At 41.1% G+C, this 18111-nt stretch overlaps 3 protein-coding genes across 6 annotated transcripts; 1 reads left to right on the plus strand and 2 right to left on the minus strand.

Annotated features, from left to right (window-relative positions):
• Positions 1-469: 469 nt before the first annotated feature.
• polr3c (polymerase (RNA) III (DNA directed) polypeptide C) lies at positions 470-10891 on the minus strand. Of its 3 annotated transcripts, none has more exons than XM_086038413.1 (13): positions 10693-10891; positions 5309-5455; positions 4411-4675; positions 3975-4237; positions 3760-3864; positions 3478-3651; positions 3333-3384; positions 3100-3160; positions 2870-3020; positions 2052-2153; positions 1222-1271; positions 1000-1149; positions 470-922 (listed from the first exon to the last, which is right to left on the minus strand). In XM_086038413.1, the coding sequence occupies exons 1-13, from the start codon at positions 10798-10800 to the stop codon at positions 838-840; spliced, it is 1713 nt and encodes a 570-aa protein (XP_085894539.1). In that variant the 5' UTR covers positions 10801-10891; the 3' UTR covers positions 470-837. The 3 variants fall into 3 exon arrangements, with proteins under 3 accessions (XP_085894539.1, XP_085894541.1, XP_085894540.1); XM_086038415.1 differs by lacking the exon at positions 10693-10891 and adding an exon at positions 6453-6532; XM_086038414.1 differs by lacking the exon at positions 10693-10891 and adding an exon at positions 5613-6368.
• LOC147143027 (transmembrane protein 176B-like) lies at positions 5809-11731 on the plus strand. 2 transcript variants are annotated; one of them, XM_086038416.1, is made up of 7 exons: positions 5809-6086; positions 7151-7342; positions 7733-7855; positions 8460-8516; positions 9104-9316; positions 10078-10197; positions 11378-11731. In XM_086038416.1, exons 1-7 carry the CDS (start codon positions 5922-5924, stop codon positions 11447-11449), a joined length of 942 nt encoding a protein of 313 aa, XP_085894542.1. In that variant the 5' UTR covers positions 5809-5921; the 3' UTR covers positions 11450-11731. The 2 variants fall into 2 exon arrangements, with proteins under 2 accessions (XP_085894542.1, XP_085894543.1); XM_086038417.1 differs by having other exon boundaries at positions 5813-6066.
• On the minus strand, positions 11697-17782 carry LOC147143028 (uncharacterized). Its single transcript, XM_086037765.1, has 12 exons — positions 17738-17782; positions 17477-17587; positions 17049-17105; positions 16253-16426; positions 16073-16183; positions 15495-15526; positions 14347-14488; positions 13804-13914; positions 13665-13721; positions 13283-13441; positions 12690-12800; positions 11697-12371 (listed from the first exon to the last, which is right to left on the minus strand). The coding sequence occupies exons 1-12, from the start codon at positions 17780-17782 to the stop codon at positions 12243-12245; spliced, it is 1239 nt and encodes a 412-aa protein (XP_085893891.1). The 3' UTR covers positions 11697-12242.
• Between the last annotated feature and the right edge of the window lie 329 nt (positions 17783-18111).

Genomic DNA, 18111 nt, shown 5'->3' on the forward strand with positions numbered 1-18111 from the left:
GTGGTAACGGCAACATGTCATGTTGCACTGCCTTTCATTGTCATTTCATTTCATTGTCCCTGAAGGGATTCCCCCATCTGCGGCCCCTTCTCGAGGTTTCTCATTTTTCTCGTTAATATTCGTCCACAAGACTGTGGGCATGTGAAGCCCTTTGAGACTTTTTGTGATTAAGAGCTATAGAAATAAATTTGACTTGACGGCAAGCAGATTCAGTAGACTGGGTGTGGCAATCAATAACTGTGTTGTTATTAGGGTCCGACCGATTAATTGGCCGACGCTAGCTCTTTTAAAACTTTGGACGATTCATGTTTTTGCACATAAACACAATATAACATAAGACAAAGGTAAGGACATTCAAACATTCCCCCGCAAAAGGAAATCCAAACAAAGAACAGGCCATTTTTGCTCATTTTTCTCTGATGTAAAGTTAAACAAATACTACAAAAATTTATTGTGCAACAGTCAAATGTTCTGCATGTAATTCATATCTTTATTGTTGTGCATGTCGAGGGACCCAAAAAAATAAATAAACAGTAATTTTATTCATTGCTTTTTAAAAGTTAATCTGTTATTGGAATTTTATTCTGCCAAACATGGGAATCGGCATCTGCCTAAAAAAAAAAATCCATATTGGTGAGGCCTCACATTTTTATTTTTTTAAATAAATTACATTTTAGATTAAGTATGTATTTTAAAGAGTAAAAAAACAAGATCCCATTCAGATTTATTGGAAAATCATTCACAACTATAAAACCAGGAAGTGTCAGGAAGGGCAAACCGGTGTAAAAAAAAAGCGTAACATTTTGACGCAGTTTGTAAATACTACAAAGGTGTTACTCAGCTTGAGGACGAGCTGGTGGTGCGGACGTACGATTCGAGCAGGAAGATGGTTTCATCCACTTGGTTCTCCGCTGAATCCAACCTTGCGCGGGAACGGATACGACAAGGCGTTGAGGAGAATCCGAGAAGGCAACGGGCTCACATGCTCGGCAATCCTACTTGTTAATATGAAGCCGCAGCGAGTCCAGCTGCTGCTTTTCGGGAGCCGTGATCATCTCCTCCACCTCCGTCAGCTGCTCCGGTTCGGCCCCGCCGGCTTGCAAGGACGCCAGGATGGCCTCGATGCGCTGAGACTTCTCCAGCAGACGCCTGCCAATCAAACAGCACACCTCCAGACCGCCTGCCACCCAAACGCGGGCGCGCACGCGCGCGTGCACTCACTTGCTGTTGGACGTCTCAAACACACGTCTGTGGATAAGGTTTGCCACCGTCTGCGCACACACACGAGTTCAAAAGTTTCCATTTTGACACGGACAGAAGAAGAGATTATGTACAGCTCGGTGGGGAGGGGGGAGGAAGGAAGACGCCACTGTAAAACAATCACTTTCTCAGATTTTGTGATTTATACATATATTTGAGTTAAATGTTAGTGAGTTCATTTTTTTTTTTTTAATATATAGTCTATAAAATACTGAGAACATAACTCCCAAATTCCAAATGATTCTATTTAGAGGAGTAACAGTCAAAGTGTGGTCCAAGTACCACTGGTCGTACGTGGGCTCCCTCTAGTGGTATGCCATTGAATTAAACGTCAAAGCATAATACAGTAATACAAAATATATTTTTTTAATCCAGTACAGTGTATTTGGTAAGTACAGTTCGGTTGGATTTAACTTTGAAGTACAATACAGTTGTATTTGACCACTTTGAACTGTTTGGTTTCAAACATTAACTTCGGTGTGACTTTTTTTTTTTTTTTTTTTTTTTTTTTAAACTGGCAGAATGTGCAATACATTTGAACTGAATCGTATTTTTAACTATAATTGCTTATTTTCCTGTATTTCAGCACAGGGTTGATGTTTGAAAGCTGCAACTTTGATGGCTAAGCATTTTTTTAATGCGGTACTTGGTGTAAACTGTTACAGAAACAGTGATTTACAGCGTTTATTTGAAGGATTTATTTGAGAAAATGCAAAAGAGTCCTCATACCCCAAAAGCTTGAGTATTTTGTTTCCAGAGGTGTACATGGATTCAGGGCTCAGTAGTTTTACCTTGTAGCAGTTCTGAAGCAGCATCCTGGCAGTCGAGAGCTGGTTGACGGTGTAAAGATAAAAAGTGCGAGACGGAGCAAAATCTGGAGTCTTTGGGATTTCCTGGCAAGAAGACATTTTATAGCTTGTAAAGAAGAGAAAATATATATATTTTTTTAAATTGAATTTGCAGCATTAGGTCACAATTACTGAAATTAAAAAAAACAAAGTCAAGTGACATTTTAACACAGGATGCCAATTATTTGATGGAATAAACGATTCTAAAATTATTTGATAACTGCAGCCCTTTATTATGTTCTTAATATGTTTCTCAGAGAAATATTTTCTGTAATTATGACTTTGCTACTGTGGTGCAGCAATTAACAACAACTTAATCATCCGATTAATCAATAATAATTTGTGATCGATTAATCGTTTGGATACCTTTTTTAATTTAAAATTGTCCAAAAACTCTGAATTTAAGATTCTCACCAGTAAATATTCTCAGATTTTTGTAATCCTCCATAAAGGCAGACAGATTGTCTTTGTGTTGAATCTAAATAAAACATTTGCTTTCACTTTGGAAAACAGTGATCAATATTTTAGCATATTTTCCGACAAGTTATGAATTATCATAATTATTGTTTTTTAGTCAAATTGAAAAGTCACATTTCGGAATAAATGGATGGAAGTTAACACCTTTTTTAAAATCCAATTCATCAATTGGTCGACAAAATAATGCACAGATTCTTAAAATAATTGTGCGCTGCAGCCCTAAAGTGTAAGTTCATGATAGCGGCAGCGGGAAGGCAAGCCTGTTCTCCAAACGAGCGGTCTACCTGCAGCTGGACCAGGTTCTGCGAGAGAAGCGTGTAGAGCATGTCTTTGGCCTCCTTGGCGGGAATCATGGCAAAATCCTCCACCTGCTTCTGCTCCAGGTGTTTCTTCTTGAGCAACAGGCGGAAGATGCGCGCCGATCGGGATCCGAATCTGCCAAAATGGGATGAGAAGTACGTCTTGGGCGGGAAGGACCTTCAAGTCCCCTCAAAAGATTCAAAGACGAGCTGACCTCTCCTGCACGACAGACTCCAGCGTGGCCCGCGCTAGACTGGAAAGTACTTGGTGCAAATCTGACACGTCAGTCAAGCAAATCATCCACATCTTGCGTGAATAAGATCCATCCATCAATTTCCCATCCTGCTTTTGCCGACTTTGGGCAAAAGCCAGACTAAACTTTGGACTAGTTGCCACTTATACTCGGAGCACATGAAGACAAACGAGCATTTTCTTTTTAAAGGATACTGACAACGTACATTCCGCCTCCACTCTCGCCAGCTTTGCCCACAAACTCCATCTAAAAAAAAAAAGATTTTTTTTTTTTTTTTTAAAATAGCGGAAAGGACGCCAGTGTATAAAATCAGTAAAAAGTGACGTGAATGTGTCATACCGGGTCATCCACCATCAGAGAGAGGTACTGGTCCAACACTTGTCTGGGGATGCTGTAGGTGGCCGGCAGGGATCTGAAGATCTCGTTGGCCGAGAGCGGCTTGGTGAAGGCGGCCGCGGGCGAGGTGGTCACCTCGCTCATCCTCAGCATGGTCCTTACGATCTCACTGCTGGTCTGATTGATACAAAAGCGCCCACACACAACCGTCAAATTTGACGTAACATTTTGACAAACGTGAGCGCGGGTGGGGGCGGGGCTGGGGGTGGGGTGCCGACGCCTGACCTGGTCCAGCTTGTTGGCCACAGCGCCGATGATGGCCTGGTCTCGAAAGTGCAGATGGAAGCGCTCAAAGTTCACCTGCCAGTAAATGCCCTCGTCGCCATGAGTCTGAACACACAAAAAGGCACGCGTGTCGAAGACGCAGCCGGCGCTTGACAAGTGGAAACTCTTTGCGAGCGGCAATCGAAGGGAATTCACGAGCGTGGTGCCCCACCCACCGCCGAGTCCATCCTGGCCTTCTTGGCGACGCTTTGCTCCTCGGCATCCTCCAGCTGCCTCTTGCCTCGTCCGACCAGCGTCACTTGCGGCAGCGTGTAGCAGTCGGGGAAACTCTCGGGAGCAGGCGGCTCGGTCTTCGCCGGAGCTTCCGGTGAATCCGCAGGGGCGTTGCTGGCCGTCCGAGGGCAGCGTTGAAGAAAATGAGTCTCCACCAGTTTGGAAAAGGTAGAAGACACCTCCTTGTAATCCATGCTGTGGCCCTCTGTCACCCCACACGCAAGCGGCACAATGAGACAAGCAGATTTTGAAGGAAAAAAAAAAAAAACTCAGCAGATTATCATTACTTTGAAATGAGCTAAATTGAATGGATGATTTGGGCAGGTCCTTAAAAAAAAAAAAAAAAAAAAATCTCACTTCCCATTGTGGGTTACTGACCGTCCATGGCCTGCGTGAGGCGATCCGCGACGGCTTTAACGATGTCACTCATGGTCACGCGACCTCTCTGCAGCATTTCCTCGACGATGAGCTCGCCGGTGTCGCCGTAGAGCGTCTTGGCGGTGTAGATGTAGCGCGGGTAGCGGAGGATCCTCAGGACGAGATGGCAGCTGGCGCGATACTCGCTGGGGCTGCCGCGTCCTTTGCGGCCCGGGCTGAACACGCAAGTTCCGTGTTGCACCAGCACACACAGCGACTTTTTCACCTGCCGTCACAAGCACAAGACAGCCATGAAAGTCAGCGCCGTCCCCGCAGCCACATTCTCGACCGTGCAACCCATTCAGAACTAACTACTAAGACTCAAATTAAACGCACATTTGTTTGAAAGTGCTCCACAAAAATGTTTCCAGACAAGAAAATACAGTTCGCCGCCATTCACAATGTGAATTTGCGAAATAAAAACTGTTGATTACATAAAAGAAAAAAACCAGTTGTTCATTCGTCATACTGTCAAATTTTTATCATTTAATAAAATCTTTATTTCAGGTCCCTGGGATTAGCCTGCAATCAACTGCTACTTATTCAAAAATTGATCCTCAAATTAAGTCAATGATTAGCAAAATTGCTTCGCAAAGATTTTTTTTTTCAAGCCTTTCTTGCCCAGTGAGCTAGGACAGGTTCCAGCTCACCCGCAACACTAATCGACAAATAAGTAAATAGATTTTTGTTTGTCTAAATGTGCCCTAGGATTGACTGGCCAGTGGCCTAAATGTGCCTAAAATCAGTTGGGACGGCCTCCAGCGCACCCGCGACCCTCATGAGGACAAGCGCAGTAGAAATTAGATTCATTTTGCATCATCAAAAGAATAACAAATTACAACACAAGTAGGAGGGGTACCAAGTCCAGAGAGAGGCCAGTTTCTTGAAGGATGCTCCTTAGAGTTTGCGCTCCGCCTCTGAGCAGATTTGTGCCCACTTTCTCCACCACTTCTCCGAAGTGCTCCCGAAGCAGAAGCCCGCACAGGCGCACCTCCTGGGAAGTCATCTTGATGAATAAAAAACAAACAAACAAACAAACTAATAAGAGAGAATAGTTACGAGCTGCCAAAGCCACAAAACGACAAATGTTATTGCTGAACTGCAATACAGTGATACTTTCGTATTGTCATTTACAGTAAAGTTATTTATTTATATTCACAAACCTTTGTATTCTGCAAGTGCTTAAAGTTTAAAATGTGCCTCACGCGTGAAAAGTAAACTCCGAGAAGGTGCTAACACGTTTTGCAACTGCGAATAAGTCGTCAAGGATACCGGAAGCAGTGCCACAGCTGACAATTTGTAGTATTAATTTCCGGGTACGCCCGCCTAGTGCATCGTGGGAAGTGTAGTCATCAAACTGCGTTAGTCGATTCTTCAACGACAACCAAAATACACGTTTTATACTCATGTTACTGTGTTAAATTCAGTTGTAAATATTATAAACCCGAATGGGTTTGGTGAGAGCACGTTGAATGTACATTTGTTATTGTTGCGATGTTATCCATGTGGGTTCACCAGGGGTTAACATTTTATTACCCAAACAAAATGTGAAATTCGACACTCGACAGTCGGTCGTTAAGACTCCAGCTATAAACATCGTTCTCCTACCACATCGAGGCAAGTTCGTTCCTTTTTATGTAAGAAATTTGTGCAGAAAATTTCGATTTGTTGATGACCTGCACTTATGACGTGTTTTCATGCAGCTCTTTTAACTATAATAGAACACCGATTATTGTGGTGTAATAAGTTCCTGAGTGTGTTTTAATACTATTATTTTAATACTATTAAAACACATCAGAGATTTTTTTTATAAAATGCGTAAAGCCAAAATAAAAAGGAAAAGCAAAAGCTGACGCGTTCTTTCTCCAAACACAGCGGGGTTGCATCACCGATCGCGCCACTGCTTAGTTCGTCACCAACTGGAAAATGCGCAAGGAGAAACAGTTGTTGAGAAACAGTCTAGTCGAAAATGCTCTGATTTAGATTAAAATGTAAATTCTTACACTTTGCACTACTTTGTGTGTCAACAATCTACCGAGAAGAAGCTCTGTTTTGTGCCGGAATTGTTCTTGTCCTTTGTACTCAGAAAGCGGAAGTAACCTGACAAATGTTGTGCTAGGATCAAAAATTGAAAATCCCTATAGGAAAAATATTGACCCTGCTCTCCATTATTCTTTATTCATTTCCAGATTTCCATGTATAATTATCAATATTCCTATCATCCTCTTTTAAAAGAAAAACTAGTTTCAGTATTCACTTGTGAATAATTACAATTATTTTAGATCTACAGTACAGATGTGAGAGGGCTAAATAGGATTTGCTTCCCTTTTTTTCTTTTTTTTTTTTTAAACCGGACATTATTTAATTTTGGTATTATTAAATCTCCCAGTTTATCTTGGTTGAAAATGGAAATACATTTTTCTTCATTTGTTTTGTTTCAATCAAATACACACACACACAAAAAAAAAACATGTTCACTCTCGCATCAGACTTCTATGATGGCCGTGGTCGTAGTATGGTGGAAGGCCGAATTGCAAAAGATGTTGTCTATGAGGAAAACAAGAAAAAGAAAAGAAAGAACGCTCCAGTTGCACTACAAAGAGGTCAACTGATCAACAGCAGTTCTAAAATTAAAACCATAACCCCACCAAAACAAAAAAAATATATATGCAAGGCTTGAATGTATTCTTTCTGCTTGCAGACCGAGGCAGTCAGGATGCCCATGACCATCACCAGGTCTCACGGAGTCACCGTGTTGACGCTGACGTCAGACCCCAACAGTCGCTGGCCTCCTCTGTGCCAAGTCATCAAGGGTTTGTGCTACAGCCCGTCGTGCTGTGGGGTGTCCCAGCCCATGAGGGCCGCCATCGGCTATTCTCAAGCCATACTGGGGGTGAGCGGTCAAGCCACCGCTGCGCAAATGCCACAGTTAGGCCGATTGCGCTTCGGGGTGAAATTTCACAATCAACCGAAATGTTCCTCCTTCTACTCCTGTAACCTTCAAGTGTCATCAGCAGGTTGCACATTTTGTTGGAATTTGAAAACAAAGATTTAAAAATATACATTATTGCCACATACTCTAACATCAAATAAATATCAGCTCCAAATAACGATCACCAGAGTCCTTGGCGACTAATAACGGGGATCGGCCCTGGGAAAAAAACATTGGTCTGATTTTAGCTTCTCCCTGAAATTTCACCCCAAAAGCCAACATGCTTTGCGGGAGCGGTTCATTTTGTCGGCACGCGCGGGCGATGACACCTGCTGGCGTCTTCTATCGTAGGCCCTGCAGATCATGGCGGGCTTGCTCACCATCGCCGTGGGGATCATCCCCATGTTCGGCACCCTCGAAGACCCCTGGTGGCACACAGATGTCAATTTGTTCTCCTTATGGATGGGACCAGTGGTAAGCGCAGCAACGCCCACAATCGTCACTGTAATCCGCCATCTTTTTACTCTTTCTAAAAACACTGCCGCCTAAATGTGAATTGGTGACAAGGAAGTATGTTGACCGGACATCTGGACATGCTGCGTATGTCGAGCAGGAATTGTGTTTAGCCTGGGTTGTCAGTGGAAGGTTCAGAGTTTTAGCCCCATGCGTGGTTACGGTGCTTTATTTTTTTTGTCTTCACCAAAATGTGTTTTGTCTCGGTTGAACTATACTATACTATTCTTCAACTTTCATTGTATTTATGGAGAAGAAAAAAAAAACCTTGTAACGTCAAAAGTAAATAATTGTGTTCAACTCATTGATATCTGTGAAACTTTCCAAGAGTGATTGATTGATATACTTGCTCAAAATATGAACTATAGTTAGTGTCAATGTTGATTGTTTTACTGTAGCTATACAACATGCAGTGGGTCATATTGACCCGTGAACGTTTTGGGTATTCAAAAGAAAGCACCACAGCACAACAGAAGGCTTAAGACACCAGACAAGTTCTTGACATTAAAATGCCAAATGTGTCTCCTTTTTTGATTCGTTGTTGCTTTTTCTGCTTCTCCTGTAGTTTGTGATCTTCGGCATCGTCTGCATTTTTCCTCAGAAGTACCCGAGTCGATGTCTGGTGAGCAGCATTTTTACATCAAAACATTCGTTTGAATGCTTTGCTCTTCTGTGTGTGTTAAAGTAGTAAAATTGTTCGAAGGTTTATCGTCACCTTAACATCCGTGCTAATTTCTGTTAGCCCATCTGTGACCTTTTGCAGTATATGTTAGCATTAAGCTAGCGGACTTTGCTCAGACAAAACGATATGGTTGAACCTTTTCTTGTTCAGCAAATGTATAACACTTTCAAAGACTGCAAGCCAACGTTAACAACTCTAAGTGGATCGGTTAGCTTTCATTTGAATTCATGGTTCATTTGCTTTTATTCCAGCATAAGCCTAAACTATAAAACCAAAACTTTTATGGATCAAAAATCTGATGTTTATTGTAATACCGATTCATTCATTGTTTGCGTTTGTGAAAAAAAAAAAAAAAAAAAAAAAAAAAAAAAAATGGGACAAGGAACTTGGTGGGGGGGAATCACAAATGAAATCACACTTTTCTAATTCCAAATCATTCGGCTCCAATAATGTCCCATTTCTTGACTGCAAGAGAGTGACAAGAGGAATACTTTGAGCTTTTCTAAATGTCTAAATGTGTTTTTGAGGTGGTCACCACTGCGACTCTGAACCTGTTTGGCGTGTTATTCGCCATGGCCAACCTGATCCTGTGCGCCATCAACATAGGCACGCTTGACATCTGGGACGTGTGCGAGCCGAGGTATGACGACCGCTACGGCTGGACCACTGACAAGCCCACGGAGAGTCCCGACGAGAAGTACTTTGAAAAACGATGCTGGGAGGGCATTGGCCTCATGCTCGTAAGTCTTCAACACATTTGGGCACGTCAAGTCCATTCAAACATGCAAAGACAGTTGGGCCCGACCCAGCTGGATTTTTTTTCTGGCCGATACAAATGTCAATATTCGCCATAGCGAAATTCCGATAACCGATTCATTTCAAAATATATATCATGGATAAAATAACTTTTTGCTCCCTTCACACTTATAACTGTCATGGATTGTTTATTATGGAATATAGCAACATCCACCCATTTTTAACCATCTCAGGGGGCGGCCATTTTGTCATTTCTGTCACCTGAAAATGACATCACAGTTGCTTAGGTAACGACCAATCACAGCTCACGTGTTCCAAACGTTATATATGATTAATTGGCTGATTAAAATGCTATGGGAATTTTATTCTGCCATACATCATAATCTGCCTAAAAAAAATAAATCCATATTGGTCAGGCCCATTAAAAAGTGTGTCTTGAAAACCAGAGAGGTTTTAAATGTCCAAGTACCCTCATAAAAAAAGTTTTAAAAAAATCTTCAATTTGCCATCTGAATTGCATTATCATTTAGTATACATTCCACTCAAATGTTTGCTAGTATACAACTTTGAGCATAGTCCTAATGGTCATATTTAGTGCTTGAGAGGTCTTCAATTGAATCAAAGTGGCCTTCAATTTTGCTTTTCCATCATTTCCTACGGGAGCCGTAGACCTTTCTTCCTCCCACATCTTGAAAACATGCTCGCGGCTGGTCCCAAAACGATAACGTCAATGTGCCGTCTCCAGATGTTCCTGAGAGCCATCAATGGCATCTTGCTACTGTTGGCTGTCGTGCAGCTCTTCCTGGCACTCAGCTCCTCCATCGTGGCCATCAAGGCTTTGAGGAGCAGCGACCAGGAATGCCAGGTAACGCCGTCTTATTTTACTGAGTCAGATTGACCCCGCCCCTTGTTGTCTTGCTGGCGTCATCGCCAGCCACCAGCCGGGCAACAACAGCGTGTTGGCGTTGCAGGGTGGCTTCGGTTGCCCAGTCACCAAAGGTTCGACTGTTCCAATCTTAGCTCTTTTAATTTGCTTTTGTTGCCGCTGCTGATTTGACAGCCCCAAAACACAACAAAACCACGCCTACAGGAAACTATGCCTTTTTTTCCTTTTTTTAGCAGCACCTGACAAACCCGAATCCCAAAACGTGTCCGGAATTTACTTCAAATTTTGTAGGGACATAAATGTATATTTTACGTATTGATTTTGAAGAATGGCGTTTCTCACCGAAAAGTTCTGGAAGGGAGTTTGTCAACTACAATTTCAGATAACGTTGACAAAGTCATATTTGATCTCAAATCTCAAACTGTCCTACATCATCATTAGTGGTTTATACGGGGGAAGATGATTCACACATACCTGCGAAAGGTGGACCTGAAAAGCAGGGAAGGATGGAGCAGATTTTTTTTTTTTTTTTTTAAATATGAACTTAACAAAGTCCCAAAGAGTCATGATGCAAAGTAACATAGCAACCCAGAAAACAACAAAGTAGAGAGAAAACCTAACATGACATGAGACTGCAACAACAAGGGAATGAGTTACAAGTAAACTGGAGAGACAACGAGGCACACCTGGACACGAGTGGCGACAAGGAAGTGATTGGTTAACACAAGCAGGCCTGACCAGAACAGCTGCAAAGAAAAAAACCTAATGAGAAGACAAGACATGAACAAGGGACACGGACAACATGACTTCACATAAAACTAAATTGAATATACATATTTTTGTATTTTTAAAAGTCAACAAAAACCTGACAGTTATACTTGATAAAAACATAATTTAAGAAAACATTTTCAGAATTAAGAGTTTTTGCCAGATTTTATGCTTCAATTCGATGGACGTTGCGCTGCTCCAGCTGGATTGCACGTCTTGGCCAGCTGGGGGCAGTATACGTCAGCCATAGCGCCACACACAAACAAGACTTTTACAATTGCCTCAGTGAAGCCACACTAATATTTATCATTTTTCACAAAGGATATCTGTCTGTGAATATTGTTACATGTGTGGCTCTAAAACCTTTGTGCATTATTCTTACAATTTTTAGAGCATTGATGATCCAGAAGCGTACAAAGCGCTCCTGGAAGAAGAGGAAGTCATCGCCAAGCCTTCTGCCTAAAACAGGAAACTTACTTCTTGGTATGCAAAGAAATCATCTTTATCACGCTTCCACTTAAAAAGCACTTTTACAATGTATTTCACAGATTTCATGTACTTGTCAGCCAATGGCTGAAATTCATATAAAATGTTTACACATTGCTTCCTGTTGTACTTGCTTGTATGGTAATTTTTCTTTTTTTTTTTAATATATACTCACTCCTGAGAGAGAGCTTTTTGCACTAAAAAACATTCTTTTTATAGGTTGTATGTTATGAAATAAAAATAGGAAAGAAAACTGTCACCACATTTGTTGTTTTTTTCCACTCACAAAACACTTTTATTCAGTAGTTGTGTTAAATCACCAGGATGACGTCAGTATTGAGCCAGAACTGTATTAGGTTTTTGTGTCTACAAAATATTTTGACTCTATATATACATATCCATAAATAATATACATGTAGGACTTTCTTCTAGAAAATACAACTTGACTCTTGTAATATTACAACCTTTTTTTTAAAACAAGACTCTTGGAATTTTTACAATTTATATAACTAATCTCGTAGTAATGACATTTTTCAAAAACAAAATTCGATTTCAATTCTTGAATATCATTTTTTTTTTCTTCAAAAAATTACACTAATCACACAATATATTTGTTTTTCTCCAAAGGAATACTTTGATATTAATCTTGTAAATATTATGTCTTTAATTTTTTTTTTCTTTTTTTTTTTTCAATCCAACATCAAGTGATTAGCCCAGAAAGAGAATATCCGGGCGTGAAAGCACATGAATATTATAATCAGCAATCGCCATTATTTGTGTCTGAGGACTCCTCCTGCCTGTTTGTGTGGTCCACTTAAAGCGGGACTGTCCAGGTCCAGGAGGAGCAACTTTACCCCCGGGTGGAGGAATCCTTCGTCATTCTGCAGGTCTTCGTCATTCTGCAGCCGCAAAACAAAGATAGCTTAGCCCAAATGGCAAACTGTGTTCTCAATTGCCTTCCCTGCTCAAACAAAGGAAAGTACTCAATGATTTAAAATCCATTTCAATCTCAAGCCCAAACACTTTTTTTTTACTTCTTAAAATAAAAACAGAATCTCATCATGTTATACACTCTTCTTTTGAAAATACAACTCTGGCATTGTAATTCATTACTATACAATTTAATTTCAAAATAAAAAAAGCAAAACAAGGACTTTGGAGGTTGAGTTGTGGACTTGATGGACTTTGTGGTGTCTTGTTTGAGTAGCTGCGTGTACCTGTTGCCGTGGCGTCTCAGCAGCGACGGCGAGTACGCTCATGCTGATGCTGACGCAAAGCACCAAAACAGCCAAAACCAGCAGTGTGATGTCCATCCCTCGAGTCAACCGCTGACCAATAAAAAAAAGAAATATATATATAAATAAATAAACAACAATTTTAGCAAAACGTCATACAGCAAAACAACAGTTTATTTGAAAGACATTTCAAAGTTTTTTTTTTATTAGAAAAAACCCTGTGACGATGATAATTTCTTATTTTTATTTATGTGAAATTTAAAGAATAAAATTTCATTTTTTTTGTATAAAGTTATTGGGTTATTTGTTTTTTTTTTTATAAATGGATACTATGAAAGTAAAATTTCAAAAAAGTATTAATATTAAAATATCACAGTAATTTCTTAAAAGGTTCACAGAAAATTCGTTCAGGCCTGAGTCTGCTTCATAACATGAGAAATTATGGTTGGCATTCTTCACAGAGGATAAAGAATATATGCCAGTGAGTATTGCTCTTTTGTCTGTTTGCATGTATTTCTCCTTACTTTATTATTTGAATGACTCGAAAGGACGCAGGGAAGGCAAAGTTGACTTACTATGGCATACAAGGCCACATCTTCACATCCCCCGCCGTACCACGAGCCGCTGCCACAGAACAAATCGACAGACAGGGCCGCCAGGTCCAACGCATACAAAACCACAGCCACCACGGCTAGGACGGCGCACAACACGTTCGCAGTCACCGTCAAGCTAGCCTAACAATAATCAACATGAAAAAAAAAAAAAAAAAGATTTTTCATTTTCATATACGGTAATTATAACAACAATAATAATAATAATTATTATGTGTAAACGTTTCAAAACAAGCCGTTCTTTGAGATGAAATGCAAATGTTTTGAACTTCAAAGTTAAATAGAACTAAACTGTACGAAGGCAGTGATTATTTTGCTAGAGGGAGCCCACGTGGGCTGTACTCACAAAGCAGCAGGACGGGCATTGGCCTGACAAAAGCGACAAAACCCCTGCTGTGACAAACTGCAAAAAAATGAAATAAAAGATGGAAAATGAGTCATTATTTCAAAGCAACATGTTTGGTGGCTTGGAATGTCGTCGTTACCACGGCGCCGATCCAGTAAGCGGCTCCCAGACTGGCCAAATCTCCAGGGCGTGTCCGAGTCCTGCCCGCCCCCAAGCTCATGTTGACCACGCCCACCAGAATCTGAATGGTCTGCAACGTATCGTAGCAACACGCCAAATAGAATGTAGCCTAGCCTAGCACATCGGAGCATAGTCAGGAATGATGTCACAGGTTCCAGCCAATGGGAACGCGTAAAGTTGAGTTCATTTACAAAACACGCTTACGTGGAATAAGTTAGCATAAAATTGGACATTTCAAAAAACTATTTTTGTCAAAATAATATTAAACAAATTAAAGTTGAAAGTTGCAATTTTTTTTCAGAAATAAGAATTAATAGTATGATATTACAGAATTTTTTTGTTACAAAAGTCATACAGCAAGATCAAAGCTGTACTTTTTCGAGAAATAAAACAGTCATTTAAAGTTCTATACTGCATTTAGTGTAATTATAATATGATGACATCATTGTATAACAACAACAAAAACAGGCGTTCAGGTAAGGTCAAGGGTCATTGCAGTTACCCCGAGGACAGCTTTGGCCCCACCCTTTACCACCCTGCAAGGCGAGCAGCAGCAACTTTGGATGGAGCCCAAGGTGCTCATCTGATTGGACGCCACCGTCACCGCGGCGACCCTTTTGTCTCCCGCCAGTGTCACGGACATCCTGGAGAGACGACGACACCTCAATTGGTGCGTACGCCCGCACAATGACAAATAATCAGGAAGAATTTGACAGCGTCAATCAACACGCAGCAGCATCAGCTGACTTGTGTGTTTGCGTTGCTGGAGTTTAAAACATTTTTATGTCTTTTGTTGTACTCGGCAATGTTTACACAAAAGTACCACAAGTATGCATGACTTCAGGGCTTTGCTGCGACAAAAGCTCCGCAAATGTTTTTTTACTCCCCAATGTATGATTTCAAGAAAAGTGGAATATTAGATTTTTCAATGTTTGTGGAAAACGAAGGCATATTTTCAAAGAAACGTTTTATATCTTGGGGGGGGTTAGAGTTGTACACTTTTCCCTGAAAAAGCTGTGGGATTTTTTTTGTTCAGTAAGAGATTTACAAGAAAAAAATGGTACATACTGTCATGATGGAAATACACTGTATGCAGTATTTTCCACCCAAAACGTTTTTATTTTTCAGTAGAAAAGTTTTGTATTTTCAAAAAAAGTTGTATAGTTTCCACAATTAGAAGTTGTTTATGAGAGGTTGTATATTACAAAAGAAAAACATAATTTGAAGTAATTTTTTCGACAACAAAAAATATCCGATATTTTGAACATAACATTGTTAATTCGTAAGTTAAACGGTTCTTTTTTTTTTTCAAGAATTTTTGGGGGGGGGGGAAATTTTAGACTTTGCATACTTTTATACTATATTTTTCTTTCTGTGGTTTTCAAAATGTTTTTATTTTACTACACTTTTGAATTAGAATTTTTTTTTTAATATATTTTTGGAGGGATGAATAGCTGTAGGTTTTTGTGAAAGAGAAAATTTTGCAGCAAAAAGTCATCCGAGATAAAAGTGCCGCCAAGACGATTTTCCAAGTTCACATTAGACAAGACGCACGTACCCATTGAAATTTTTCCACTGCAAATAATACGGCACTTGTCATCATGATGCATTCCAATGAACGTTTTGTGAGGTTAAAATGAGAAATCTTACCCACTGCTTCTTTGCTGTCGGCCAGCCGTCATCTGAAAAGATAAGTGCACAAAGACAAATGTTAAATGTCCACAAAGAGCAGGTCAAGGCACACTTCCTGTCTGCCTTTGAGTCCTTCACATTAAAAGTTCTCTATGTAAAAAACAAATACACTGGTACCTTGACATACATGTCAAATAAATGTAATCCTAAAACCTTTTGAGTAGTGAGAAATACCGCCAAAAAGTTTTTCCAAATGAAAATAAAAGATGGTTGGCTCCTCCCCTAAAAATAAAAAAATAAAAGTATACTTGGGGGGAAAAAAAATCAAACAGTAATCAACAGCGATTTTTTTTTAAACACTAAAAATTATTTAATACGCAGATATACTGTCATTAAGCATTTACCACAAAATGCAGGGCTTTTAACTCTGATCTCATCAGTGCGGCACTAATTTTAGTTGATCTACGCAGACGATAAAGAAAATATGTCCGTGAGTACTCTTAAATGATCTGTGTACATGCCGTTGCTGAACCAAGCGCCGCAAAATCAATGCTAATTAGCGTTAGCATTAAGCTAGCGGGTTCTTTCCAGAGTACCTCTCGCCAAGCGACGGGAGCCTTGACGACCACGGTGGCCAACTTGAGGTTGACGGAGAGCTGAACGACGGCCAGCGCCATCAAAGTGGCGTCCGCGAACGTCAGCAGCTTCTGACAGACCAACGAGATTCCTCATCATGACAAAAAAGCATCCCCACGATCTCCCCGGTGGAGGTTCACCTGCGCCAGGAGAGCCACCGCTGCGCAGTCGGCGTCCGGGCGCTGGCTTCGTCCTTCAAATCCTGGTCGGCACATCCACAGGACGGAAGCGTTTTCCGCATCGGCGGCGTACAGAACCAAGGCGGCCAGTGCAAAAATAGTGCAGGCCAGGTTCAGCAAGGCCGTGAAGCACTTCTGCAACACCACATGAACACGCAATGGCAACGTAACGTCACGACTGCGACACTGGGGATGCCACGTGACACACTTCAATTCATGCTGTGACCTAACTCGGAAACTCTTAAACAAAGATTGTCAGGTTGTGATTGTTGGAGAAATCCATCCCCTGTAATATTGAAGTTTCATAAGAAAGGGTGAAATATAATAAAATCATATTCAAAAAAAAAAAATATTGGCAATAAAGGTTTTTATTTTGAAAACCTAATGACATTAGTCTTTTTTGTGTAATATCACAAACCTGAAGGCTTTTTTAAACTGAGTAATGTAATTTTTATTTTTTTCATTAATTAAGAGTTAGTTTTATTCCCACCTTTTTCAAATTGACACATTCTCAGATTTGTTGCAGGAGCTGGAGTTTGATTGTAAACAAACAAGTGCAATTTTTCATCATTGAACCTTAGTTGCTCCATTTTTTTCCCCAATTTGCTCAAGACATAGCCGAAGATCAATATTGAAATCTCAAATTTTGTCCCTCTTCACAAAGCAAAAAACAGGCTAAGCCACGTCTCGCAACTGGGAAAATTGGTAAAAAAAAACCCCCAAAAAACGGGGGCAGACTTTAAGAGTGAGGACTCACCAGGCCGGGAGGCCGCAAGCCTGCAGACAAAACTGACATGATTCCTGTCACCATGAACTGATGACAGACAAAACATTATCAGTCAACATACAAAACGTTCGTTTCAAGTATTCTATGGCGGGATAAGACTTGATACCAGGGGTCTCCAAGTCCGGTCCTCGGGAGCCCCTATCCGGTCTGTTTTATATGTGTCCCTGCTCCAACACACCTGATTCAAACGACCAGGATAGTTATCTGCCTTTGAGCTGATCATTTGAATCAGGTGTGTTGGAGCAGGGACACATATAAAACAGATCGGATAGAGGCTCTCGAGGACCAGACTTTGAGACCCCTATCTGATACTGTATATATATATAAATATATACATATGCGCGCGTGTGTGTGTGTGTGTGTGTGTGTGCGTGTCGTGTATCGTCATGGTGCCGCACCACAGCCCCCAGCCAGTAGGCAACACCCAAAGCGGTCAAATCTGCAGCCGCGGTGCTGGTCCGCCCCGGCCCCAGGCCGATGTTGAACGCGCCCACCAGGATCTGCACAGTCTACGCGACATCAACGATACAAACAAAATCACTTCACTCTCGGAGCATTAACTATTTGTAAAAAAAAAGAAAAAAAAAAAAAGAGAGAGAGATTCACTGCGAGGCTGGAAGAGAAACAGAAAGGCAAAGAAGCGCGGTAGGCTTTCTCACCCCAAGGGGCGAGATGAGGCGCGCGTCTGCGTTGGACGGTGACATGTCGCCGCCGAGCCAAAGCGTCTTCCGGGGCCGCGCAGTCCAAATCCAAAGAATGACGGGACGGTCGCACCCGAGCGCAGGCTGAGCGGACGCCTTTGCGTTTTTTGGTGCATGAAAGCGCCCACCTGGCCAAAACTAACATTGCTATCACCTAGAAATATGCTGAGCAAAATCCCCTATTGTTCCTTTATTTGCTCATGTTCCTACCTGGCACCTTTTGAAGAGGGGGTGGGGGGGGGGCTGGCGGGGTATCAAACCAAGGTACATTATTCTAAAATGTTTTTTAAATGTAATCCCCCCAAAAAGATATATAACATATATACACACAC

Source organism: Filicampus tigris, chromosome 8 (genome assembly GCF_054856515.1).
Source record: "Filicampus tigris isolate MCC_2025a chromosome 8, RoL_Ftig_1.0, whole genome shotgun sequence".
Lineage (NCBI taxonomy): Eukaryota > Metazoa > Chordata > Actinopteri > Syngnathiformes > Syngnathidae > Filicampus > Filicampus tigris.

What these genes read in the sequence shown, in the direction of transcription:
- polr3c (XM_086038413.1), bottom strand. Translation starts at nt 10,800, where the DNA reads ATGTTACTTTGCATCATGACTCTTTGGGACTTTGTTAAGTTCATATTT. An exon ending in AGGCGGAATGTACGTTGTCA is followed by an intron (nt 3,161 to 3,332) that starts GTATCCTTTAAA and finishes CTGACGTGTCAG; the next exon opens with ATTTGCACCAAGTACTTTCC. An exon ending in TGCTTCAGAACTGCTACAAG is followed by an intron (nt 1,272 to 2,051) that starts GTAAAACTACTG and finishes GTGTGTGCGCAG; the next exon opens with ACGGTGGCAAACCTTATCCA.
- LOC147143028 (XM_086037765.1), bottom strand. Translation starts at nt 17,782, where the DNA reads ATGTCACCGTCCAACGCAGACGCGCGCCTCATCTCGCCCCTTGGG. An exon ending in GCTTGCGGCCTCCCGGCCTG is followed by an intron (nt 16,427 to 17,048) that starts GTGAGTCCTCAC and finishes GTGGTGTTGCAG; the next exon opens with AAGTGCTTCACGGCCTTGCT. An exon ending in CTTACTGGATCGGCGCCGTG is followed by an intron (nt 13,722 to 13,803) that starts GTAACGACGACA and finishes ATTTTTTTGCAG; the next exon opens with TTTGTCACAGCAGGGGTTTT.
- LOC147143027 (XM_086038416.1), top strand. Translation starts at nt 5,922, where the DNA reads ATGTACATTTGTTATTGTTGCGATGTTATCCATGTGGGTTCACCAGGG. An exon ending in ATTCTCAAGCCATACTGGGG is followed by an intron (nt 7,343 to 7,732) that starts GTGAGCGGTCAA and finishes CTTCTATCGTAG; the next exon opens with GCCCTGCAGATCATGGCGGG. An exon ending in AGGGCATTGGCCTCATGCTC is followed by an intron (nt 9,317 to 10,077) that starts GTAAGTCTTCAA and finishes TGCCGTCTCCAG; the next exon opens with ATGTTCCTGAGAGCCATCAA.